General features: G+C 47.1%; 1 protein-coding gene across 1 annotated transcript in view; it reads right to left on the bottom strand.

Annotated features, from left to right (window-relative positions):
• IGF2BP3 (insulin like growth factor 2 mRNA binding protein 3) overlaps positions 1 to 27,903 on the bottom strand; it is a 1,020,294-nt gene that overhangs the window by 104,534 nt on the left and 887,857 nt on the right. The window contains exon 13 of the mRNA XM_078663554.1: positions 13,454 to 13,585. Coding sequence (XP_078519680.1) covers positions 13,454 to 13,585 — 132 coding nt within the window. The remainder of the gene's footprint in view (positions 1 to 13,453; positions 13,586 to 27,903) is intronic.

A 27,903-nucleotide genomic window follows, 5' to 3' on the forward strand; every position in this document is an offset into this window, starting at 1 on the left:
ATCGCTCCTTTTTTCAACATCAAATTTATCTGGGAAAACAACTCCTTGAGATGAGCTGGTGGAGGGCCTTCTGGAGGGATATTTGGAGGAAACTTTTCGAATTCGAGGGCATGTCTAGGACCCATCTGTCCGATGTTATTGAGGACCAGTTTGAATAAATTCTTCCTCCAACCTTTATATGGGAGTGCGGCAGTAGCGGTGCAGGTGATGACACATTGACTTTTATTGAAATCCTTTCCGCGGTAAGAAGGTTTTTTTCTTATTCTGGGTATAGGATGGGTTACGCTGGCCATAAGATTGGTAACGTTGCGACTGGTAGCGTTGATTCCCTTAATAAGATCTGTAGGAAGATTGTTGGCTATAGCTTCCTATATTAGAGGACGATCCACGTCCTCTCACACCCCGAAAGGGTGGCTTCCGAAACTGCAAGGTGCCAAGAGATCTGGCTGTTTCAGTGTCCGTTTTAATGGTTGGCAAGGGTTCTTCTACATGTGGGCCAAACAAAAACTCCCCATCGAAGGGCATGTCCAGAATCTTAGCTTGCACCTCCTGGCAAAACGAAGTAGCATTTAACCAGCCATGTCGGCGTAGGACAGCCGCCCCTACCAGTTGTCTGAACCCAGTAGAAGCCACATCCACTGCAGTCTATAATCTCTGCCGAGATCAGTTCTCCCTCTTGCAGTATCTTCAGAGCTTCAGATTTAGAAGGCTCTGGAAGCATGTCGATATACGGTGAGATATCCAACCAAATCTGTCTGTCGTACCGACCCAAAATGGCTAAAGAATTTGTTGCACGGACCGTTGTCGCTGCCATCGTAGAGACTCGTTTCCCAATCGAGTCCAGACGTCTGCCGTCTCTATCAGGTAGGGCTGTGATCAGGGATGATGGATTTCTAGCCCGTTTTTGGGCAGCTTGCACGATCACAGAATCTGCCTTTGGATGTCCTATAAGGCATGCTGGAGATTTGTCAGGAGCTTTATATTTTTTGTCTAGACATGGCAAGACTGGAGGAATAGAAGCCAGATTCGACATCACCTTTAGTCCCTCTTTCCATACGAATTCTATAATTGGAATCGTCCACACCGGTTTCCTTGGCTGGTCTTTAAAGTCATAGAGGAAGCATTCCTCTTTCCTAGTTTCCATAGGAATAAAGAAATGTTGGGTTGCTCTCTCCATAAGAAGGTGAAAACCTCCAATGTCCACTGGAGGTGAATCGGCAGGAATTGGAGGCGAAGAAGAAAGTGTGCAGATTTGATATTTATCCTACTCCGACAACAACGACCTGTCATCTACTTCACCTTCCTCTCTCTCTTCATCTTCTGATGAGTGTGCTTCCGCAGGATGATGGGAAATCACTGGCGAAAGAGGTCTAGGAGACCTGAATTCTGATGTGGAAGCCTGTGCCACAGGTGTAGGAGGCATGGAGTCCGCTGATTCAGATGGCAGAAACCGACAGTAATAATCGTCCAGCATATGTTGAAGATTGGTTAACAATGCTATGGGCATTTGAGCTGTCGGAATGCTAGTAGTGGGTGACGCCACATGTTGAGGCGAAGGTTTATCATCCTGATCCTCCTCTTGGTATTTAATGAGCAGTTCTGAAGGACTTGTAGCTGCTCCAAATCGACCATCCACATCAGAATCTTCTTCACTGTCCAACAACTTGTCAGGAACCTGTAGAGGTACCTTATGAGGAGACAGGCGCAATGGAGAAAAAGGTTCAAGCCCAGAACCATGTCTTTGTAGTAAAGAAGGCTTTGCCGTAGACGGCGTAGAAGTTAAAGCCGTAGATGGTGACCAAACGTGTATTTCTGGACATGTTGACAATTTTTGCGTCGACGGAAGAGCCATCGATGGGCCCGTCGACGAAGGAATACGTTCTGGAGATGAAAACGCCGACGAGGGCGTGGACGACGAGGAGGGCTTCGTCGACTATGAAGTCTTCGTCGACGATTTGGCCGTCGACGATGTAGTTCTCGTCGACTACCTAGTCAACGATGAGGAGGTCGTCGACGATGGAGTAGCCGTCGACGAAATCTTCTTGATCGTCGACGGTGCGCAGATGGTAGGAGTAGAAGTAGATTCTCTTGTCGACGATATAGGTTTAACTGACACAGACCAGTGTCGACGGGGATGACGCCGACGACGTGATTATCTCAGGTTTAGGTGAACAAAAAGTTACAGTAGATGTAGAAGTTGCGTCAACGGAAATCTTAGTCGACGAAGGGGTCGTCGACGACTGGTTCTTCTTCTGAAGAAGAATCTTCTCAGAAGTTGGTTTAGGAGGCAAAATCTTGACTGATCTTCTCGGGGGACTTCAAGGCAAATGTTTGCTCTTGACTGGAGGAGTCTTAGAAGAGGAAGGCCTTTCTGACCCCTTAGAAGGTTGGGGTCTCTTCACAACCTTGGCCCCAGGAGAAGATAACGCCTCCTCAGTAGCTTTCTTCCTAGAGGCCACAGATGACCCAGAGGCAATGCTGCCTACCTCAGACACTGGATTGTCCTGGTCCTTGAGCTTCTGTAGCCACAGAAGAAAGCGGCCCTCTCTGTCCCTGAGGGTCTTTTGAGGGAAGGTCCTACACATCTTGCAGTCCTTCAACTTGATGGTCCGGATACAGGCAGTAGATGCATTTCTTGTGGGGATCTTCTGAGAAAAGCCGGAGCTTACCACAAGATTCACAAGGCCTGAATAATGATTTCTTAGAGGAAGACATCCTAAAACCAAGAAATCGTGAAGAAACTTGAGAAGAACTGAGTAGTGCTCAGGGAGACTCCCTTCACACGACATGCGGTAGAAAATCTGAGAGCCTGAGCCTCTGAGGAGAACTTTCTGGTGGGTGCTGTCGCCTGATTAGCTGCAGTTTAGACTATATATAATGACTATGATAGTTATGCATGTGGAACTTTCTTGGTAGCTTGAGCTACTTTACTTCCTGGTTTCCTTGTTACCAAGGTTTTTTGGTTGTTATGGCATATTTATTGCTTTTTTATGTACCGTGGGACTCCCACTCAGACGACGGGGAAAGATTCAGGCATGTGAATCTATGAAAGACACCCCAATACTGGAGAACACTTAGTCACCATCTTTTCCATATGTGCTTTTATGCTTAAAGTACCGTTGCACGCAAACTACCACCACTGATTTACACTTTTAATCTTGCAAAAATACATGAAGCACTGATCCATTGTTAATTAAACAAGACTGCTCACCAAATGCGCATTTGATTGTCCGACAGGAGTCTGACACCAACACTGCATACTAATATCTCATTAAGGACATGAGCAAAATCGTACCCTTGCGGAATGTGCTTACTTTTATTTAAGCCTTGAAACTAAGCTTCACCATAACGGGTGCAACAGCAGTAACTGGTTTGAATCAAACATGTATTACTATTAACTCACATAAGATTCAATGGCTTTTTTGAAACAAAAATGAATTGACAATTTTGTAAATGATTTTATAACTAGTGCAAAGACACTGTCCAAAACGTTTACTGTAAAGCAGGCATTTTTACATGTGACAAACTTATAAGATCAATTTTTAACTTGTCACCAAATTATATTTTACGACAGTATTTGGTGCCACACTTACCTGTGTTTGTTTTATATGCTTTATCCATTTGCAATGGCTTTCATTAGCTGATCATAAACAAAAACGTGAAACTCGAGATGGAAGAGTGAACTAGTGAACCAATGCAGAGGTTAATTGAGAGGATAGGTAGCGGAGGGGCTAGAGAGTGCTTAGGCAGTGAGACAAATGAAGTAGAGAGATGAGGCAGTGTGTGGTAAGAGGGCAAGGAGAGCTGAGAAAAATAAGGGTATAGAGAAATTGAGAAGGAGCTAAGGTGATGTAAAATGATGAGTTTGAGAGAGATGAAGTAGATGGAAAGGAGATATAAAGGTCAGTTAGAAACCTAGGAGGGAATAGCGGTATGAGGGAAACAGGAGGCAGAGAGAGGCAGTAAGAGATTGAGAGGAAGGGGGCTACAGAGAGGTGTGTTTATGGAGATGGGGTAGAACAAGGTAGGGATGAAAATTGAGAATGAGAATTTAGGTACATGGAAATGCTGGAACAAGGGAAGAGGGGTAAAAAGAGGGAGAGGTAGAACAGATGAGGTGGGGTAAGGAAAGATATATTTTTAATTTAATTGCCGCCAATGTCTGAGAGCAGGAGGGTTACGGTTGTGCAAATGTAGCGCTCAGGTTTAGAAAATATATATTTTATGCGCACATTTCAAACTTTACCAGGGGTTCAACCAAAGAGAGGAACTGAGCAATTGCAGACCTTTGAAAACTGCTCTGGATTAGGAGCTCAGTCAGACACTAAAAAGCAGACCTCAAACTTCTTCAGGTAAGCCATGCTAAAAGAAATTTACTTTCCCTACCAAATAAAAGTAGTGCTGACCACAAACAGTCCACAAACTATACTGTTAACTCAAACTGTGCTGTTCAAGGGTTTTACTTATGTGCACTACATTCCTTGCAACAACAAAAAAATATTTTAAGAGCAAATCGATATTTATTACTATTTGTGGATGCACCCCCCCCCCCCCCCCCCAAGTCAATTTTTTTTAAATTTGACGTTGATTAAAATAAAGGAATTTTATAATAACTAATTTTAAAACAGCAAAAAAAAATCTGTAATTGCAAGGTTGTCGCGGGTTTTTCATTGTTTGTTGTACCCACTATATCGTGCACATAATTCTTCAATGGCTCATGGGACTAATATGCTGTTTATTGTTCGCAAATGATAATTTTTCCTATCGTATGAAAATAGGTTGCATATTTTTTTACGTTTTAATAGTGTCTTTAGTTATTATATTTAAGCAACAGTACGCTTTAAAAAAAAGAACTAGTTGACGCTATAATATTTAAGAATTTTCCATGAATTTTGTCTTGTGTTAACTCAGTAACCATGGGGACAGTTTCTCACAATGGCTGTGAGAATAAAAAAAAACAGCACCTTCAGCGGAGATGGAAGCTTCTTAAAATGTCAGGAAATTTGCCGTCTCCTTACTGAAGATGGTGACTGAGAACACATTGGATTCTCATAAAGCGATCCGGTCATTAAGGGCTTTTATTGCCTGCCTTCAGCTTTCAGGTATGCGACAAATGTGGTGTTCCTCTCACAATGGCTGATCTTTTATTGCTAATTAATAGTAGCCAGGACGGAGTAATATCGGATGTCTGCTTTTATAAGGTTTACTCTTTGTTCATGTAAAACCAGGAAACCCACGGTGTCAGAGCGCTCTACAAATCCCACCTAACATAACATAACTGTCAGACTTCTTTTAAAAGGTAGTTTTTTTTCTCCATATGCTCTGCACTTGAGCGGTTTTTAACACCAGATAAAACGCAAGTTCAGAATTCTTCTGCGCACGCTCTTGGGAGGAAAGGAACCCATTTAAATACATCTGTCACAGACTGTTACATTTTTAATGCAAATTAGGAAAGTAAAATCATTGGAGTTTTATGAGGCACACCCTGTTTTTTACCCATCTCAATTGTAAGATGGAAAACCTGTTCTTATAGACAAGTGAAATCTAGCTTTTGTTGCAAGGACAGGCCTTATGTCAATGCAATACCTCTGGGACCCAAAGATTCAAATAAAAATTTAAAACACATTAACTTAGTAATTGTTAAAGATAATTATTCACCAACTTGCTACTGAATGAAGGAACGGATGTAATACTTCTAGAGAACGTTTTGCAAATCTAATCTACTCATTGAGATTGGTGGTTAACGTGAGAGCAGTACGCCATCAAAAACTGTTGAGTTGCACTGTGATTAAGGGTTTGTGCACCTCGTTTGTCTTCCCTCACATAGATGCTGCCATTTAAATTGACCTCTCTCCTACTCGTTTCTCCTTTTGTCTCACTCATTCTTTTGCAACTCTTAGGAGTCGCTTGGAATCCCCTGACTCCTCTTAACCTCTCCTCCCCAGGTTTCCTACCCGGGCGAGCCCATCTTAACTCAAGTTAAAGTTTTGCGTATCAGTACCCCTGCGCGTCGGTAGGCGTCGTCTGCGGCTCTGCGTCCGTCGTCGTGATCGGCGGGATGACGTCGGAGTACTTAGACACAGCCCTCGCGCGCTAACGTCAGTTCTTTTTTCCGAGCCAGCAAGCGCAGATCCGGGAAGACCAGTACTCCTAGTCAACTTTTGACTAACTTTTTGATCCCTTTTGGATCCTTCTTGAGTTGATTCCTCGACTCGTGGTGCTGGTAGGGATGCCTGGGCTCAAACCCTACGACGATTGTCACCGCTTGATGTCGGTGACCGACCCCCACCATCGGTGCCTTTACTGTCTCGGGAACACCACTCGTCGGGCTCCAAGTCCTCAGGTAAGTCGAGGCACTCTAAAAAGAAGTCGAAGAAGCGGCATCGGTCTTCCGACTCAAACTACCCGATGCTCGCGAAACGCAGCCGGGGGCTCAGGCGACACCGCCCAAGCGGCTCCGCTGGAGCCGCAAGCGCCGCATCCGGCTCCACACCCGCCGGTCCCTGGGTTGCACGCAACGCCAGAGGAGATTAGCGCCTTCCTCACGGCCACGAGGTCACGCTTCCCTCCGTCGGAACCCGCCGAGGCGCATTCGGGCCCCGCGGGTTAGTCCGGGAGCCCAAGCAGGCCGGCAGCTCTGGCTCAGTCGGGTGCTTCGGCCCCGGCGCCATCGAAGACTCCGGTCCCAACGCTGCAGGGCTCCTCAGGATCCAGGCCTGGATCCGTGACGTCGCCAGTCGACCTTACGACCCCTTCCGCTGACGCTGTCACCAAGGATGTCGCCCCCGACGCCGTCCCCGGACGATGACGTCCCAGGTCCCAGCCCCGGTCAGGATCCGGCGTCGGACCAGCACCGCCCAGCGCTGTCTTCGATGCCGAGCGGTGAACCCTTCACCGACAACCCGGCTCCTTCATTTATTCCTGACTATCAGGAGATGGATGACTAGGGACTGAGAGGGGTCTGAGGAATCTCTGGCACTACAGTGCCAGGACTGGGCAGACAAGCTGGGGGAGGCCAGTAGTCTGGACACTTTGCCCGACACAGGACTGGTCTCCCCTCCTACCGTGGCTACGGAGGAGGGGGCTGCTTACAGCTTGGTGTTGACTAATGCAGCCAAGGCCTTGGCTGTTGAGCTCCCTGTCGCGGCCGTGAGGACTAACCTACTCACTGAGGTGCTCAAACCGCAGGCAAGCTCCTTGGAGCCTCTACTGCAGTTCAACGAAGCCCTCACCGACGTTCTCTGGGGCACCTGGTCCAAGCCCTCCACAGGCCTCCCTGTCGATCGGAACGTGGCCAGACTCCACCTCCCGGCTCCGGGTGACCCCAACTTCCTGTCCGTTCACCCCCACCCCGAGAGTCTGGTGATCCAGGCCTCTACCTATTAGACCGCATTCACGACCGCTCCTCCGGATCGGGAATCCAAAAGGTACAATCAGTTTGGGAAAAAACTGTTCTCCTCACTGAGTTTGGGGTTGCGGTCTGTGAACACTGCCTGCCTTTTGGGCCGTTACACCCACTCTCTGTGGGATACGGTTGCGCAAGTGCTGCCGCAGTGCCCGGTGGAGGTCCAGGCAAAGTTTACCCAAGCCCTAGCAGAGGGACAGGATGCAGCACGCTATTTAATACAGTGTGGACTTGATACCACGGACTCACTGGGTAGGGCGATTTCGACGGTGGCGGTTCGCCGCCACGCCTGGCTGAGGTCCGCCAACTTTTTGGGGGATGTCCAAGCCACCCTTATGGACATGCCCTTTGATGGCCGTTGCCTCTTTGGCGACAAGGCGGACAGTGCGCTGGAGCGTTTCAAGGACTCCATGGCTATGGCCAAGTCCTTGGGCCTCGGTCAACACCAGCAAACTTCCGCCTTTTGCTCCTTTCGTTGGCCAAGGAAGGGGCGCCCCCACACGTCCAGCTAGCCAAAGGCCACAGAACCAACCTCAACGTGGTCGCGGATGTGGTAACCGCCATGGCGGTGCCAGGGGGACACCGGCAAGGTTATTCCACACCCGCCCCCCACAGCATCTGCCTCAAAATCCTCCTAGTCAGAGTTTTCAGGCCCATTCGACACCAGTGGGGGGCACGGTTCACCATCACCTCCTCCACTGGTGCTCCACCACATCGGACAGGTGGGTGCTGCAAATTATCCGAAGGGGCTACTCCCTACCCTTCGAGGCGACCCCTCCAGCCATGCCACCGCAATACCACCGCATGTCGGGGGATCACTTGCAACTTCTGCAGGAGGAAGTTACGGCCCTCTTGGCCAAGGGGGCCGTCGAGCGCGTTCCTGGGCCAGAAGTAGGACGTGGCTGCTATTCCCACTACTTTCAGGTACCCAAGAAGGGCAAAGGAGGCCTATGCACTATCTTGGACCTACGGAGCATCAACGGCTTCCTCTGGAAGGAGAAGTTGCTGACTTTGGCTCAGGTCCTAGCTACCCTGGACCCAGAAGAATGGATGGTAGCATTGGACTTGCAGGACGCCTATTTCCACATCCCTGTCCTGCTGGCCCACCGGCGTTACCTGCGGTTCACGGTAGGGCACAAGCACTCATTTTACCGTGCTCCCCTTCGGCGTTACCAGTGCCCCACAGGTGTTCACGAAAGTGATGGCGGTGGTCGCAGCTCATCTGCGCAGATGAGTTTGTCTTCTCCCATCTCGACGATTGGTTGTTGAAGGCGGGCTCGCCCCAGACAGTCGTCTCCCACCTCCAGACTACGGCCGACCTCCTGCACTCGCTGGGGTTCTCCATCAACGTGCCAAAGTCACACCTGTGCCCCTCTCAGAAGCTCCTTTTCATCGGAGCAGTTCTGGTCTCAGCCCAGTTTCGGGTGTATCCTCCCGAACAGCGGGTTCGGGATATTCAGGCTCTGATTCCGATCTTTCAGCCTTTATCCAGAGTTTCGGTCAGGTTGACGCTGCGGCTCCTGGGGCAGATGGCCTCCTGCATCCTCCTGGTGCATCACGCCAGGTGGCGGATGCGGGCTCTGCAGTGGGACCTGAAGTTTCAGTGGGCACAGCATCAGGGCAACCTGTCCGACCACGTCCGGATCTCGGAGGGCACTGCAAGACCGTTGCAGTGGTGATTGGGTCAGTGGCAGATCTCCCTCCCTACCCCAACCGGAGCACGTAGTGGTAACGGATGCGTCCCACATGGGAGAGAGGGAGATCAGAGGCCTCTGGTCTCCGGCGGAGTCCCGGCTCCAAATCAACCTTCTGGAGCTGCAGGCGATACGGCTTGCACTGAAGGCATTCCTTCCCTCTGTCCGGGGAAGTGTGGTGCAGGTGTTCACGGACAACACCACCGTCATGTGGGACTGCAACAAACAGGGCGTGGTGGGGTCGTGGACCCTTTGTCAGAAGGTTCTGCGCCTCTGTCAATGGCTGGAACACCAGGGCGTCACCCTGGTGGTTCAACACCTGGCAGGTTCCCTGAACGCCAGGGCGGACGAACTCAGCCGCCGGTGCATTATGGATCACGAATGGCGTCTGAACTCAGACGTGGCGCAAGGCCTCTTTCAGCAGTGGGGAGAGCCTTGGTTAGATCTATTCGCCACCAAAGCAAACGCGCAATGTCACCAGTTCTACGCGTTGGAATTTCCAAGGCGGCGCTCGCTCAGACGCTTTTCGTCGCGAGTGGAGCTGCGGTCTGTTGAACGCCTTTCTGCCTATACCACTTCTGCCCAGAGTGCTGAAGAAGATCAGGTGCGACCGGGCCCAAGTCATCCTCGTGGCTCCGGACTGGGCACGAAGATACTGGTATCCCGAGCTACTCAGCATGTCAGTAGATCCTCCGATACGCCTGCCTCTTCAGGAGGACCTTCTGTCCCAGCAGCAGGAGACGGTCCTCCACCCGAACCTGTCCAGCCTCCATGCGTGGAGATTGAGCGGCGGCAGTTGAGGCCATTTGACCTGCCTCCTGAAGTCTGTGATGTGATTCTGGCAGCCAGGCGTCCCTCCGCAAAATCGGTATACGCCTGCAGGTGTAACAAATTTGTGGCATGGTGCACAGCAAAGGCTGCGGATCTACTCTCTGCCCCCTTTCAGAGATTCTTCTCTTCCTTCTGTCTCTTGCCCAGCAGGGCTCTGCTCTGGGCACTAAGGCTACCTCTCTGCCATTTCTGCCTTCTTGAGGCTTCCTGATCAGCCTTCTCTTTTCAGGTCCCCTGTTGTAAATAGATTCTTGAAAGGCATCACGCACATGTTTCCTCCTGTTACTTTCGTGATGCGTCAGTGGGACTTGAACCTGGTTCTTACCTATTTGATGTGCGCTCCTTTCGAGCCACTTCACAATTGCCCTGTTCGTCTTTTGACTCTCAAGATTGCATTCCTGGTTGCCAACACCTCTGCCAGGAGAGTGTGTGAGCTCCAGGCTCTATCTTCTAAGCCTCCTTTCCTTTCTGTCCATCCGGACAATGTTGTCTTGAAAACTCGTCCTTTCCTGCCTAAAGTGGTTACAGCCTTTCACATCAGGCAGTCCATCACCTTGCCCACTTTCTTTCCGCTTCCGCATCCCTCGAAGGAGGAAGAGAGGCTCCACCGTCTGGACCCAAAACGTGCGCTCTCCTTTTATCTAGACCGCACACGCCAGTTCCGGGTGGACGACCAGCTCTTTGTTGGTTACATGGGCACGAAGAAGGGACGGGTGGTGCACAAGCGGACAATCTCTCTGTAGGTTGTGTTGTGCATCAAGGTCTGTTACTCCTTGGCGAAGAAGGAGGATCCTGTTGGGCTGAGGGCCCATTCCACTACGGCCATGGCAGCTACTACTGCCCTGGGTCGGGGAGTCCCCTTGCAGGACATCTGCCAGGCAGCTACGTGGGCGTCGCTGCACACGATTGCTAGACACTATTGCCTGGACAGCCAAGTCCAGAGAGATGGCTTTTTCGGCCATTCCGTTCTCCAGGACTTTCTGGTGTGATCTTGGTTTGCAGGCCACCCTCCGGGGTTGGTATTGCTGGGGTATCTATTCTAAGGTAAGGAATCTAACACTAACCTGTTTCTTTCAGATGCACAAGTTACTTACCTTCGGTAACGATATATCTGTAAGAAACAGTAGTTAGTGTTAGATTCCTTACCGCCCCCCACCCATCCTCCCCGTTCTGCAAACCGTTATCTGGGGTTAAGGACATTCCCTTTCAGGGACCTAGTTTCATGGCACCAGTGTCGGTATCTGGCATGGCTCTGCGTTCCTGGCGCGGAAAGATATGTACAAGAACTGACGTCCGCACGCGAGGGCGGCATCTAAGTACTCAGACGACGTCATCGAGGCGATCACGACTCTGGCCGCGGAGCCGCAGACGACACCCAGGGGTACTGCTATGCAAAACTTTCCGGATCCAGTCTGACGCCTGGGGATATTCTAAGGTAAGGAATCTAACACTAACTACTGTTTCTTACAGATATATAGTTACCGAAGGAAAGTAACTTGTGATTTCTGTTGAATACACACCATCTACCCACAGATTGCTCACCTTGTGAACATCCTCCAGACATTGAATTGGGTCTGGAATTCCCCTCACCCCAAAAGGTACCAGCAATAGCTCTCCAGCACCACTAGGTGACTCCAATCGTGTTGGTCTGCACCAGATGCAAGTGTCATATAGCCTGTGTGGGCCCTCTGTTTTCCTTCTGTTAGCATGTGACTGACCTCTGCTTTGCGCAAGTTACTATACATACACTATACTTTCACACAGACCCAACGGTTTTTGCGTTTTTGCTTTCTGTCCTCTCCTGGGATTTAGTCTTAACACTGTAGACAAGATCAAACACCAATATTCCTTGTTATTCTGTTCTGGTCAGGCCCTAGCACCTATATAAAACAAATATGCAGCTGTTTGGTAAAGTTTTTGTCATAGGCATGCAAGAATAGGTAACAACACACTTTGAAAAGGATCTTTCAAGGGACGAGATCGTGACAGCACCTGAGATGTAAAGCTTTCATCTGTGTATGCTAAAGTATATGGTCTGCTGCCAACACTCAAAGATCTTCTGATATATAATCATTTTGCTTCTGTAGAAGTGGAGGGAGGTTAGGCTATCCTGTCTTATACAATGACAGCTCCTTTTATGATTTATGGACTACTTACTATGCTGACAGCATTTGTGTTAGGCATTTTCTTACTTATGCTGCATACTAGAGCACAATAGTTAAAATAAACATTTTAAATTTTCCTCGTGTCTGTGTCAGAACTTATTGCGGACTAGTACGAGTGTAAGAGCGAAAGGGTATGTCCTGCAACCGCAATTCCTGAGAGGTTTTTGGAGTGTTGTGTTCTGGGGTGTCTAATCACTTGTGCCTCGGTGAACGAGTAGGAGGGCACGTGAGATTATAGCTAATCGGTCCCGGGCTCATGGGTACTCAGGTGGTAGGATGACTCAGTCTCTGCCTACTAAGGTTCTATGATCTCAAGCATAGTTCTGACACTGCAGAGTCCCCAAAAAATACAAAATATCTGAGAGTCATGCTTGAAAAGGATTCAAATCATCTGACTCACGGAAGGCAACAAAGTTAGACAGTGGCCTATGTAAACAGATTATATTGCAGCCAAGATGATTTCTGCCACTTCAAATGATAAGGATTATGTTACTTACCCTGTAAGAATCTGCTCTTGGCATGTAGAGCTGTAGATTTACATGCTTTGCACACTCCTGCCATCTAGGGTTTGGTCTGGATGTTTGCAAGTTGTTTTTCTTTGAAGAAGTCTTTTCCAGTCACGAGGCGAAGTGACACATTGATAGTGCGCATGGGCATCGACTCCATTGTTAGATTATTTTCCCGCACAAGGGTGAGAATGGAGTAAGTAAGTGTAGTATATAGATGTTCACGCGTATACAATGTGAATAATAAGAACTGCAACACCATAGGTGTCCAGGGAGGGCACATGTAAATATACAGCTCTACCTGCCAAGAACAGATGCTTACAGGGTAGGTAACAATCCGTTTGAGGCATGTGTGCTGTAGATACACATGCTTTGCACAGACTGTATAGCAGTACCCTCCAAAAGCGGTGGCCAACCAGTGGGTGTTGCAGTTGTTTGAAAGTGTTTTTAGCATTGCCTGTCCAACATTAGCCTGTTGATGTGTAAACACATCCACGCTATGTTTTGTAGAGTTGCTACGTACACTGTGCTATAATAGACATACATTTCTAAAATTATAAATTGAAGAAAATAAACGTTCACACAAGCTGAGAGTGTTAATTTGAAAGTCACCACTTCGAAAGGGTGCAGTCCACAAATTCCACTTCCACAAACTACAAATCGGAATAAAACTGTGCTGCTAATTAAATGCACCAATGGTTTCAATAAGAAGGAGACTTGAGAAAGCAAAGATGTGGTGCGAGAGATTCCAGCTGCGCCTTAAAGCAGGAAAATGAAACCGTGCAGTTCAGAAGAGGGTGGACATAAGTGCAAAACGATGTACTGCTATTCATATTTTCTTCATGCACTTACTGTTTTGCCTCCTTTGCCAATAACTCTTCCAGCAGCATATGATGGCACCTTAATGTGCGTTTCAAGCTTAACTTCTTCTTTAGGCCCAAAGAAATTTTCTTCTTTTAATTTACCAAAGATCCTCCCTTGAGCCTGAAACAAAACAACTCATGAGTATTAACTTGAACTTTCTGGAAGCTAAACACAGATCAACAGAGCATTACAACAGATTTCCTTACATACTAATAAAAGTTGCCGTAAGAGAAAACAGAGTAACATGTTCTGTACCTAGCACATTCCGACCAAAGATTTTACCACACACGTTTATTTCCTGGTATCCGAATGTTAAGGCTGAATTATTGCCACACTTCTTTTGATGATTAATATCAACCAAAGTAGAACATTGAAGCACACACATTATTGACTTCTGCACACCCTAAAGATAGTGTGGGGTGGACGGCAGGTGCCCCAGCACAAACTGGCTGGCCAGGAGACTATGCTTGTTCCCTATCTCAGTCATAAAAACAATGGTGAAGTAATTTAGACTCCTAGGTCTCTCTGATGTGGGGAACCCTGCCTTTTTACAAGATGTAAACCCAAGGAGATGATGGACGAAGCACAAACTTTTCAGACTCTCACCCAGGGACTGTTTTCAGGGTAAGCCCCTACATCGGCCAAGCTAGCTTGAATCCAGTGGCAAAGTGAGCAAGGGAACCACGTCTGGGCATACCCTGCCAACTAAGGGCGAACAAAGCAAACACAAGGAGATGATGAATGCAGCACTGAAAAATTTCAGACACTCACTCCCAGTCACAGATTTGGGTTGAATACATCATCGTTCTTTAGCTCACTTCGCCACCCCAATTCAGACCCAGCTATATGCAAATCAGTCTTGACCCTGTGCTCATGGGAACAGTCTAGCCCAAAGTGCCAAACAAGGTCATCACTGGACCAGAAACAAGCATCCTGTTTTAATCCTGGATTCAAACTGGAATGGCATGGGGAGCAAACAAACGGTGGATTTAGGCCTAGATCTCTGTACTGGGGTTAATGTAGGACATTGTTCTGCATTCTGTCCATCAATTATTCTTTAACATTTGTTTACAAGATGTGGTATCTCAACCGCCACTTAGAAAACACAGGTATGTAGGAAGCTGGCTCTCTATATAGGGCACCAAAATGAGGTACGCTGCAGAGAGTCCAGGCGACCCTTACTGGTTTACGGAGGTTAAAATAATATTCACAAATGCTCTCTATTGTCATACTATACAGTTTCGGTTGATCAGAGGATAGCGTTATTTATTGCACACAGCATCCCTGAGAGACACATTCAATGAAGAAATCGGACGCCAACTTACAAAAAAAAAAAAAAGAAAGAAAAGATTTTATATATGAATTTAAACAGCACGATCATCGAAATGAAGTAAGTACTCTCTTTTAGAGAGTGATTTTTCAAGAAATAGAAAATCCACTGTATTTCAAACTTTAAAGCGGTAATGTAATTACTATATAGAAACATACTGCATACACTCAATTGTGAAAGACTTACAGTTCTTCTGGATTTTAGGTACGTATGGGGCAAGGTTCTAGGGAGCACCAGCAGGTCGCCAATGGGGCGTCCAGGTGCAGAGGTGAGTTTTGGCGTTGAGTGGGAAATAGTCTTGTTGAAAAGAGGCTGCAAGCGGGGACTGGGAGAGCCAGTGGGGTTGAACCCACAGGGGCTCTCCAGTCTTGGACACCCAGGGACTCTGTTGGTCCACTCGAACACGGGCTGGAAGAGCTCCTGTGCAGTGGTACTTTGTCCAGTAGAGTAGCGCTGCTGAAGACTCTTGCGGTTCTCATTCCCTGCAGAAAGAGGCTACAGGTGGCGACTGGCGGAACAGTCCGGCTAAACACAAAGATGGGCTCAGCACCTGAGGGTCTCAGGGCCATGTTAGCACCGTCGCCTCCCTCAGACTCTGGCTGTGGAGAACGGGAGTACAGGTGCTTAGAGGAGTTGGGTCGCAGTTGGTCAGAGGCTCACTCTGGATCTTGGTTACTGGGTGCAGAGCGAAACAGGACAGTAGAGTCCTTCTTGGGGCTGGCCTGATTGATCCTGATGTCCCTCAACGGTAGGTCGTGCTTGGTGCTGGCGGAGTAAGGTCTGGAACACCAACAAGCCTAGGTTGCTGCACATGCTCCTGCACTCAGGATATTGTTGCTTTCCAGCACCTCAGGGTCCTGGCCAAACATGGCAAGGAGACAGATTTGACCTTCTGGAGTACGAAGACCTTTCTCCTGTGACAATGCTCCTTCAGTGAGCCGGGCACCTAGCAGCACAGTGGACAGCCAGATCCTTTGCTGTGCCTGCAGACACAGAGGAGCATCTCCTCTACTCCAAGGGAGCTCTTTTACTATTGTGGAGGTGCTGGGCAGTCCTCCAAGGGTTTGGGGAGGGTGTCCAGCTCTTTGGTGAAGTCGGTCCCAGCGATAGTCTAAGTGCAAGCAGACTGACAGGGTTTTGCATCAATCTTTGGTGCAGGTCTTCAGTTCTCGGCTCGTTGGTCCTTATTCGTGCGGACTCGATTTTCAACAGTCTAATCTGATTTCCAGTTGTCAGGGGGCCACCTAAATACTCAATTTAGGGGCGATAAGGGGAGTGAGGGTTAGTAGCCAATTGGCTACCTACCCCTGGATTCACTACACCCTATAGATGACCCCTTCCTGTGGGGAGCGGGCATCACCCTGTCCCAGAGTGAAACAAGTTATTTACCTGTAATTATAGTTCTCCAGTATTGGAATCGAACAGATTCACATGCTTGAATCATTCCCAGTCATCGAGATGGGAGTCCCCGGTATTATTAAAATAAATGTCCCATTAGACATAGAACATAAGGTCTTAGACCTTAAAATGTTTTGTAACATATCCCTGCCCTTTAGTAAAAGACCAAACTTAGAACTAGCCAATCAGAAGAGGCCATCCTGTAGAACCTTCCTGAGAGAAGATCTAGTCCCTCAGATTTTCCAAGCACAAGTGCGCACAAATAGAACAAGCATTGGAATAGCCAATAGCTCTCGCCTTTGGGATGTTATAAGTATTTAATTATGCAGCACAATATGCTAAACACTTATAAAGTTCCAAAGTCGAGACGCATTGGCTATGCCAATGCTCGTTATACTTGTCATTAACTAGAGATGTCTATGGCACGTAAGATCCATGGAGTACCCAGTATTTATTACGGTGTACACTAGTAATTAGTAGGCCCTGAGGAATGTGTAAAATGGTGTATAAGATACATCTTTGATATGTGAAACAGGGGATGCTACTAAGCTGCTGCCCTCATCAGAGAAGTGGAAGGGCACGACTGAGGTATTATTGATTATAAAGCTGAATATTTTGTTTGTTCCCCCGATTATTCATTTGATGTAACATTGCCGTCTGACATGTTTGCTGCCTGGTTGGATAGTACCTAGCTCCATCTTCTTCCACTTATATTGCATTATTATTTCATGTCTTCAATATATTGCTGTGTAGGATTACAAATGTCAATAAAACATTTTTTTTTAAAAGCTTGGGATCATATGGGTGGGGGCACTGCTAGGTTTGCTACCTTTACAGTTCTCACATGTCTTCACGGTGGAAGCATAGGCAGCATTTGGTGTTCTTTAAAGGAGTTGGGTCCTCTGAGGAGTTGGCACATAGTGATATCTTCATGGAACATAGGAGTCTTCAAATCAAATGTCTTACAGATGAAAACAAGGGCCATATCAAAAACTTACAGTGGGCTTAGAGCCCGTCCTTTTCTTTACACTAGACAACACTACAGACATACGGCTATTAAGAAGCGCACTGCGGATAGCTGTATGGGCTGCAAAACACTATAGCAATGGAGACCATGATGAAGACAAAGGTATAGATCACAAAATATATCTGTATGGCAATTGAGGACCATACGGTAGACAGCTGTATGGACTAATGGTACGGCAACTGAGGAAAATTCTATAGATACCTGTATGGAGCACAAACCACTATAGCGATGGATGACCCAGTTGGAGACAACTATATAGGGTATAAAAATAGAATAGCAATTAAGGACCTACAGGAGACAGCTGTATGGACTACCAGTACGGTGATTGAGGACCATTCTATAGATAGCTGTATGGAATAAGATGGTATGGCGATTGAGAACCATTCTATACACAGCTCAATCGAACAGAAAGGTAAACCATGCTACAGGCAGCTGCAACAGAAAAGGCTCGAGAAAAAGTTACGTGCCAAGTGGATAGGGGCGCTAATCTGCTTCGTTTTCTAATTTGCTGAACTAATTAATTAAATTAGGAACTGCATCAACATGAGAAACCTCCAACGCTCCGTTTGTGTGCTTCACTTGTGAGAATGAAACAAAGGTAATTGTAAGTAAGATGGAAGTCCGTGCAGAAAAAAAAAAGAAGTTTCATGTGAGTAGACAGTATGGTGATGAAGACCATGCGTAAAGTAGTTGTGAGGGAGACGGTGCAGTATAGCGTTCGAGGGATATGCTCACGCCAGTAGCCATGGATTCAGCACAGAGTAGTGATGCAAGGCCATGCTAGAAGCAGCTGTGAGGGACACTGCAGAGCACAGACAGTGTGGCTATAATGAATCATCAAAGGGAACTGTAAGAGCCCCACGTCATAACTGGACACTAGACCTGGCTTTTTCATGAACAAAGCTTTGCATGTTGGGACTTGTAGTTTCGTTGGAGCAGCTATAAGGGGAGTGCAAATTCAGAGCAGGCAAGGTGTTTGCAAAAATTCCACATCTTACTGCTTAGACAACTCACTAAGATATGGGGAATCGCTACATAGCAGGAATTCGCAGCAACACGTCTTACTCCAGTTCTTACCTGCCAGGAGGAAAAAGAAGGAAGCCGGACTTAGCAGGCCGGCTACTGTGGGGTGCCGGTCCCCCATCAGCTGGTAGGTGCAGACCTTGCAGTCCTGGGCGTCCTCCAGTCCCAGTAGGGGATGGTAAACTTCTCATTCCCAGTCACATTCTGGAGTTTGCGTTTCCAAAAGAGCAGGTAGAACCGGTGTCACAGCAGGAAGGGGGTGCTTCGTGGGTGAAGTCGATGTTTCTCCACACCGCAGTCTCCTCTTCGCCCTCCGCCAGCACCAACGAGTCCCGGGAGGCATAGTAGTGAATCCAAACAAAGAGGTCGCAGACGCTGATGTCTGCGAAGAGCGGCCATGACCCGTTGTCCATCTGCTCGTAGGTACCAGTGGAGATGACGTTGTCGGGGCTGGTGGTGCGTTTGGCCAGGTTCAGGTCGGGCAGGAGTTGTATGCTCTCGGTGGCGCTCAGCTGGCTGATGCTCTTGCGCACCTGCATGCGCCGCTCCCCCACAGTCCGGCCTCCTGGTCGTCCACACCCAAAAGCGGACACTGGGGTCCGTTGGGGGCCTGGGACACCTCCACGGCTTGGCAGCTGCCGTGCCCGGAGAGCTGTCCGCAGGGAGAGCCATCACCGTCCCACACCAAGCAGAACTCCTTGCTGAGCAGAGCCTCGGTGGAGTTGCAGGGCCACGGGAAATGGGCCCAACAGGGCAGAGCCCACAGCAGAACGCACACGGCCAGGCCCCACACCATCATCGTGCCTTCTGCAGAGTGGGCTAACCTGCAACACCCCAGCAAGATTAGAAGTACCCACCGACCCGCCACCCCTGCACATCACGTCGGAGACCACGTGCACATACCAACGTGCGGGATGCCCATCTTGCCCGTGAACATGAAAGCAGCATTATCAGAGAGTCTGCGTCCTGTGCGCACATGACCGGCCTGCAGGGAAAAGGGCCAGCTCGAGAAAAAGTTACGAGTCGGGTGGATGGGCGCGCTAATCTGCCTCATTTGCTAGTTTGCTCAACTAATTAATTAAATTAGAAACTGCACCAACCTTTGTGGCAGAGCTGTTTGCTTCATTTGTGATAAGGAAAACAAGCGCGTGTGCCTCGCGGCAGGGGGAGGGGAGAGATGAGGGGGCCTGCGCGATTCACTCGCGGAAGGGAGCGGCTGGCGCCGCGATAATTGCTGCCATATGCCAGCCGCTCGCTCCCGCGAGGAGATCGCCAAACGTGCACGCGTTGCAATAGAAAGCAATGCAACGCGTTCACGTTTTTGGGGATAAAAAGCTCATCGATAACATGAGGTTCTCTCATATGCAGCACATGCGCGCTGCGTAGGCGAGACCTAAAAACTGAGATAAGTGAGCCTTTTCCAGGGGAGGCGGGCGGGTCGCATGTGAATCTATGAAAGATTCCAATACTGGAGAACAAAAGGTACAAGTAAGTAACTTATTTCTTACTACAGTATTGGAACTTTCATAGATTCACATGCTTGAATCAGAGTAGAGAGCAGTGATTAACACATTTTCATGTCGTAACAACTGCAGAAAAGGTATACAAGACAGCATTGCCTGTATACATTAATATACACATATAAATACATAACTAAAATTATTCAAAGAACACATCTATACCTTAAATCATTGAAAATGAAAGACAGTAAAGGATGGTGGGAAGGACCCAAAGAAAAGAAGGTTTACCTTATTGAAAAAGATGTATGAGAACAGCTTGTCCCCCCGCCGCATCTCGCTTATTACCAGCATCCAAGCAGTAATGCTTGGTGAATTTGAGCGGTGTCCTACAAGTTGCTGCTCTACAAATGTCAGGCAGGGATATACCTGCAAACAGCGCTGTGGATATCGCTCTTGTAGAGTGGGCACCGACTACTGACTTCAGAGTATAGAATACAATGGCACTTGACATCCATCCGGAAATGCTTTGCTTAGTGATTGGGAAACCTTTTCTAGGTGCATTGTACGCAATAAGAAGCTGATTTGACTTGAATGGCCTTGTCCTGTTCAAGTAAAATGTTGGGCAACTTTTAACATCTAGAGCGTGCAGAGCATGCTCCGCTACAGTCTGTGGGCTTGGAAAGAAGGATTTTGGAACAACTGACTCATTAAGGTGGAAATCTGGAGGAACCTTAGGGATGAACTTAGGGTTTGTTCGTAGAATAACGGTCTTGTTTGAATTGTAAGAAAGGTTCTTGAGGAGTAAAAGCCTGAAGTTCCCCAAACCTTCTTGCTGAAGTGAGAGCTAGGAGAAGAGTCACTTTCCAGGATAGGAACTTCATATCAGTCTTCCGTAAGACTGGCGTGTTCGCCATAAGTTGGCAGGGTATGCTCAGACGTGAGTCCCTTGCTCACTTTGCCACGGGATTAAAGCAAGCCTGGCTGAAGACGGCTGAAAGGCCAGAAACCGGTCCTAGGAAGCTTGTTTCCGGTCCAGGGAAGGCATGGCTTGGCAGTTCGGGCTGGACTGTTCCCATGAGGCACAGGGTTAGACTGATTTGCATATGGCCATGTCTGAACTGGGGTGGCAGAGTGGGCTAAATGGTGATGGATTAAACCCAGATCTGTTGACTGGGTGTGAGTTTTGATTGGTTCAGATGCTTCGTCCATCACCACCCCCTTTTTTACTGCCATGCAGAAGGAGGTACCCTTCCTGGAGGGAACATCCTAAAGAGACTTAAACGGCTTGACTAGCCTGCAGGACCATAGAGATGGAACCTTAGCTGATCTGCAGAAACTGGAAATGGCAGCTAAATGTACTGTAATTGATGCGTGAGCCAAACCAGAGCGAGCCAAGAGAAGTAGATAAAGTAAAACTATCTGGAGGGGAGTAGAGGATTGACCTTAGACGATGCACACTTGTGAGAAAGTGCCATCTTTCTTGCATTGGTATGCCCCCACTTTTTTCTGAACTGCTGATGTGCTTGATTGAGTGTGCCCTAGGTCCCTGCCAATCAGGTACCCAGGGCCTGTGTTACTTCCCTAAAAAGAAAAGCTATGCTGAAACAAAATACCCAATTGGCACCTCTTGCCACCGTCAGCCCCTAGTAAATGGTACCCTATGTACCCAGGGCATGGTGACCAGAGGAGATCCCTGAGGGCTGCAGCACTTATTGTGCCACCCTCAGGGGCCCTGTACCCAGGCACCCACACACTGCCTTTGCAGGCTGAGTGCCTAAGTACAGAACTAAAACAAGAGTCAACATGGCACACATCCCTGTGTGCCTTGCCCACAGAACCCACTGCCCTGGCATACTTCAGTCACCCCTCTAACTGGGAGCCCTATGCCAGAGGTGAGGGCACAGGGGCATGAGCCCTGTGCCCCTACAGTACCCAGGGCCATTCCTGGGCACTGTAAGCGCAGTGATGCCATTTATGAGTATATGGTGCTGGGAGGTCATCATTACGAACTCCACAGCACCATAAATGCTACACTGAAGACTGACAAGTTTGGTACCAAACTTCTCTGCACATTAAACCAGCACTGATGCCAGTGTGGGATTTAATGTAGAATGCACGAGAGGGCATCCTAGAGATGCCCTCCAAAACCTGAACCTACAATCCACGTCTGGGCTGAGTGGCTGCCACACAGCAGACATGTTGCTGGACCCCTGGGTGGAGAGCCCCGCTCTCCTGGGCTTGCAACAATGCGCATCCTGGTCGAGGTGATATGTCTCCTCCCCCAGGATGGACAGGGGGAAGCTTCAAAGGCATAGCGCCTCTGAGAGCTTCTCCAGACCATTTGCTGAACCCAGCAACTGGCCCCCCCACCCGTTCTACCCCCACTCTGGCGGGAAGACTGGCGAGAAAAACTATGTTAGGAAGGAGGGTGTGCCAACCTTTGCCAACTCCACCCCTCAGGTGGAGGCGAGGTGAAGCACGACCCCGGGCTCCGGCCATCTTGTAGATGGGGAGCCCTGCCCAATCCCAGCTAGGCTCCTGCCCCCCTCCCACAGGAGAGCAGGCTAGGGGGTGTCCTCACCCCAGGACAGGGACCCATTGGTCCCTGCCCTTGCCCTAACTGTAACGCCCCTAAATTTAGTATTTAGGGGCTCCCTGAACCTTCCTTCCTCAGATCCCGGAATCGAAAGAAGATCAAGAAGAAGACCAGCCGCGCAGATGCTAACAGCAGGACAACAACAACTGACTTGGCCCCAGCCCTACCGGCCTGTTGATCCTGGAACCTTCTCCTGCCTAAATCCCGGCGACCTCCGTGGACAGCAACCTTGGGACACCCAGGACCTGCCTACCTTGACCCTCTAGAAGATTGAGACTCCCATCAGCAGAGGCTCTGCTGCATCACCCCACCTGGTGCTCACCAGGAAACTCCGGACCTGCCCACTCTGCACCAGCCGAGCCCGGGCCGGTCCAACCCGAACCAAGCCCACGAGGACGTCCCCCCGGCGACTGGGACCCGAAGTCCAGTGCCCAAAGACCCTCCTCGACGAACCAGCCGACGCCTGCAGACTCAGAACCAGGGTCACCCCAACCGCGACCAGCCGAGGGTAAGCTTTTACCCCCTGTGCCTCCCTTTGGGGTACCTACCTGTGCTCCAAGATTCCAACTTACCCCTCGAAGTGCTGGTCGCCCCTGGAGAGTCACCGTCCCCGAGCCTGCAGCCTTTGTATCTTTTTCAAGATCCTCATTGGATAACATTGAGCGCCCGACGGCTCAAAAGCACCCTGCACCCAGCCACCCGAGTGCCGCTGTGTTGTAATGCTCTTTCTGATTTTATTTAATTATTTCTGCTTCTGAAGAGCTTGCTGTCAGATGGGTGGATGAGCTGTTAATCTCTACAACTTAAGAATAAACTCTGCCAAAAGAAGAAACCTTGTCTTCTCATGATTTCGTGCTGAGAACTCACTTTTCAACACTGGCGAAGATTGGGCTTTTAAAGGAGGACAATAGCTCAACTCCAAGACATTAAGATTCAACTACGGCGTAAATTGAACATTGGCCTCAAGTAAGATTGTTCGATTTTGTTTTTTTGTACTTTGACATCAATTAAATATTAGAAGACTTCGGCTTTAAGGCTTGTCTCTTACAGTACGACGTTGTTTGGGAAATATTTTATTTGGGGAGACGGATGAGCAGTGTCGCATCATTTTCAAGTGTTTTACTTTTCAAGTAAATGACTTTTGAGGCGAAGTAATACTTACCGTTACTTCCTCTCCTTCGAGCTGGCTTTAACGTTCCATGGGCTCTTACACTGTGCTGTTATGCGCATGATTTCAACGAAGAGAGCAACTAGAGCGTCTACTCTATCTGCACCAGTGTGACATCATCACGCTTCCCACGTCGTTGGCAGCCATCTTGGGAGAACCATTTACTATTATTTTGATGATTTCCTCACGATCTGCGTGACGTCTTCACTTTTTCTTACGCTGATGCCGGCCATTTTAACTTTGTTTTCGAAGCAACTTTATTGTCTACTTTTAAGGCTGACACGCAGTTTGATATTGCGTGAATTGAAACGTGTGTCTCTGCACCGCTGAGACACACAGCTGTGGAGTGTGTCATCACCGCTGATGATATTGAAACGTGTGTCTCTGCAACGCTGGCACACACAGCTTTGGAGTGTGTCATCACCGCTGACACACACAGCACTCACATAACTTTTAAGTATAGCTTTGCTTCTTCATTAATGTTGTGACGCTGACACAGCTTTGGAGTGTGTCATTATCGCTGATACACACGGCAATAAATACTTTCTATAATGTTTTTGAAGGTTCGTATAGCACGCCGCTGACACGCAGTTTGTCATTGTGTGAATTGAAACATGTGACTCTGCAACGCTGACACACACAGCTTTTGGAGTCTTGTTTAATTTAAGTTACAACGCAGACTTTCTATGTTCATTGAAGCGGACACAGCTTTTGGTGTGTTTTGTTTAATTTAAATTTCAAAGCACACTTTTAGTGGTCATTTGAAGCATGCCTCATTTTGTGGCATAATGCTCTTTCTAGTTTTGGGCTATGTTGCTATCGCTAACATGCATTATTTAATATTTGATTTGGTGAATATTTTATAGGTTAATTTCACATCTATATTGCCACAGCGGTTTTATTTGATATTGAGGGATGTCAACTGCATGTTCATTTTAATACTGTGATATATGTTCTTTTTGTGCATTCAATTTTAATATTTGTAAGGATGCAGAATGTTACAGCAGCACCGTTCTTTCTCCAGTCTCCAGGGGATCCACCAATTAAGTGGTCTAAGTGGAAAAAAAGTTTTTGAACGCTAGGCGCGTGTGTGTGGTACCTCTGAGCATTGAGAGGAAAACAGCATTACTCATGCATTGTCTAGGCTCTGAAGGTCAGGATGTTTTTGAACATTTAGCTGAAGTTCCTGACAGTGTTGCAACAACTTTGAATGAGTTTGAGTTATGCATGTATAAGCTTGATGCTCATTACCTGCCTAAAGTTAGTACTATTTTAGAACGCTATCACTTTGGTAAACAAATGCAGAAAGAGGGTGAAAGTATTGAAAATTATATTACTGATTTAAGACGGTTGGCCTCCACTTGTAAGTTTGATACTCTTATTGAAGAAAGAATACGAGATCAATTTATGCTTGGGTGTGTTTCAGAGAAGATACGCGATGAGCTGTGGCTTAAAGATGAACCATCTTTAGATGAAGTTCTAGTTATAGCTAAAAGGATAGAACATTCTGTAGAATGTGTGAAAGAGCTCAAAAGAAATCTGAACAAGGATATTGTCAAGGATGTTTCTGTTGATTCTGGTGCGTCTAGTAAGACGAAAGATGCTCAGGTGAAGACAAAAGAAAATTGAGACGAAAAGAACAAATACCAAATTTAAAAAAAGAAGCCGATGTTTCAGATGTAACAGTATGGGACATTGGCCAAATGATAAAACGTGTCCAGCAATAAATATTGTTTGTACTTACTGTAAAAGAAAAGGCCATATGGCTAGTGTTTGTAGGTTCAAGAGTGAAAAGCCAAGTGTGAGTGAAGTTTCTCACAATGTTGAGTCTTGTGATGCTGATGAGGATCAACATGATTTTGAGGGTGGACAAATTGTGGTTGGTGGTGAAGGACCTCTAGACTATATACTAGTGGGGGGTCATAAAACTAAGGTTCTTTTCGATTCTGGTGCCAAAATTAGTATAAATTCTAATAAATTCTATTCTGAGAACTTACAGTCCAAGGTTAAACTGTTGAAACCTGACATTTGTCCCACTGCATATGCTGGGAAACCTATTGAATTGAGTGGGTATTTTGTAGGATTGATTGAGTATGAGGATCGTTTCACCTCTGGCAAAGTTTATGTATCGAAGAAGGGGGATTGTATAATCAGTTGGTGGCATCAAAAAGACCTTGGTGTCATGCTTGATCCCCATAGCAATCCTCCCAATATTTTGAAGAAAAACCATAAGTCTCAAGAACAACCTACCATTTCAATGAATGAATCTTGCTTGAAAAAACAATTAATGGAAGAGTATCCTAAAGTTTTTGGTGAAAGGTTGGGATGTCTTACAGGGTATTGCCATAAGATTAAATTGAATCCTGGTTCCGTACCTGTCTCTAGTAAAGTTTGTAACGTTCCCTTTACTGTCAGAGATGAGATGTTCAAGGAGATACAAAAACTTAAGGAGCAAGGTATTATTGAAGAAGTTGAAGGAACTTCCTGGTTCACTCCAGTTGTAGCAGCCAGAAAGGCTGATGGTTCACTGAGATTGTGTGTGGACCGTAGGCAACTAAACAAATGTGTGTTGGTGGATAAGTATCCTCTTCCAAATATTTCAGAGATTTTGAGTATGGTGCAGGGTGCTAAATTCTTTAGTACCATTGACCTTGGGTCCGCGTACCATCAGATCTTGCTTGACGAGTCATCTAAGGATTTAACTGCATTTGTGACCCCTTTTGGTACATTTAGATTTGTAAGGCTTCCTTTTGGTTTGGTCTCTGCGGCCGCAGTCTTTCAGCGTGTCATGGAAAGGGTATTAATCAACATTCCAGGTGCCTCCGTTTATCAAGACGACATTTTAGTGTATGGATGTGATGAGTTGAAACATGGTGAAAGGGTACGTAAAGTACTAGACAGACTTGGTTCTCACAATCTCACCATTAAGCGTGAGAAGTGTAAGTTTGGTCTTGATAGGATTGATTACCTTGGTCACACGATTACAACTGAAGGGGTAGTTACAAAGGTTGACTTGGTTAACACCATTTCTGACTTGGCTTCGCCTGTCTCTAAAGAAGAGCTTATGCGATTTTTGGGAATGGCTGAACACTATATTAAGTTTAATAAGAATTTTTCTGATGTCCCCTTTAATATGAGGGGTTTGTTAAAGAAAGGCTGTAAGTTTGAGTGGAGTGACTTGTGTGAGAGGGAATTCATTGAGATTAAGAGTAAATTGAAGAAGGCTCCGAATCTTCGAAATTTTGATCCAACAAAGAATTCTATTATTTCCACTGATGCCAGTCTCAAGGGACTTGGCGCTGTTCTTTATCAAGGGGGTATCTCTCCAGAGAATACAATTATGTTTATTTCAAGGAGTCTTAAAGGTGCTGAGTCCAGGTACTCTGTCATTGAGCGTGAAGCTTTGGCAATTTATTGGGCAATAAAGAAATTGAAGAAATTTTTGTGGGGAACATCTTTTGTAGTTAGAACGGATCATAAACCACTGTGTGAGGTACTTAATAACAAAGGAATTGATGCTATCTCTCCTAGAATTTCTAAATGGTTTGTTGGATTACAAGGTTACAACTTTGTGATAAAGTATGTACCTGGTTCTGACAACTTTGTTGCCGATACTCTTTCAAGGCTAGTTCCTGTTTCTTAAGAAGATTGTCCAGACTCTGGAGTTCAAGTTTCACAGGATTTTGTGTGTGAGATTGATTACAAAGTGATCTCACATGATAAATGGTTAGATGCTTGCAAGGAGGATCCGGTGATTCAAGAGATTGTTAAACTTATCCGTGATGGTTGGAACAACAAGGATCAGTGTGATTCAGCAGTCAATGAGTTTTGGAGTGTGAAGGAACAACTTTCGTGTTGTGATGGGTTACTTTTGAGAGGTCACAGATTAGTGCCACCTTTGTCTTTAAGGCAAGAATTACTTGATTTACCACATGAGGCTCATCAGGGTATCTCTAAGACCAAGGAAAGAGTGCGCTCCAGTTATTGGTGGCCAGGTTTAGATTTAAAGATTGAGCGTTTGGTGAGACAGTGTGTTTAGTGTTCCTTGAGCGAGAAGAACTTGAAAATTAGAACTCAGCCTATGGAAAAAAGATCTCGTCCTAGTGGTCTTTGGAGGGATATCGCCCTTGACATTCTAGGGCCCATACATGGAGATGGTTCAGACACTTTTATTATTGTGGCTATGGATCTTTATTCTAGGTGGCCTGAGATTTTAGTCACTAAGAATATAAATACTGGAACAGTGATTGGTTTCTTGAAGCCACTTATTTCAAGGGAAGGTATTCCTGAAACATTACTGACAATGGTGTTCAGTTAGTCTCTGGAGAGATGGAAAATGTTCTTGTTAATTGTGGCATATCTCATAAGAAGTGTGCTTTATATCACCCGGAATCAAATGAAACTGTGGAGAGATTTAATAGGATTTTGAAAGAAAC

The sequence above is a fragment of the Lissotriton helveticus genome, chromosome 10 (assembly GCF_964261635.1).
Source record: "Lissotriton helveticus chromosome 10, aLisHel1.1, whole genome shotgun sequence".
NCBI lineage: Eukaryota > Metazoa > Chordata > Amphibia > Caudata > Salamandridae > Lissotriton > Lissotriton helveticus.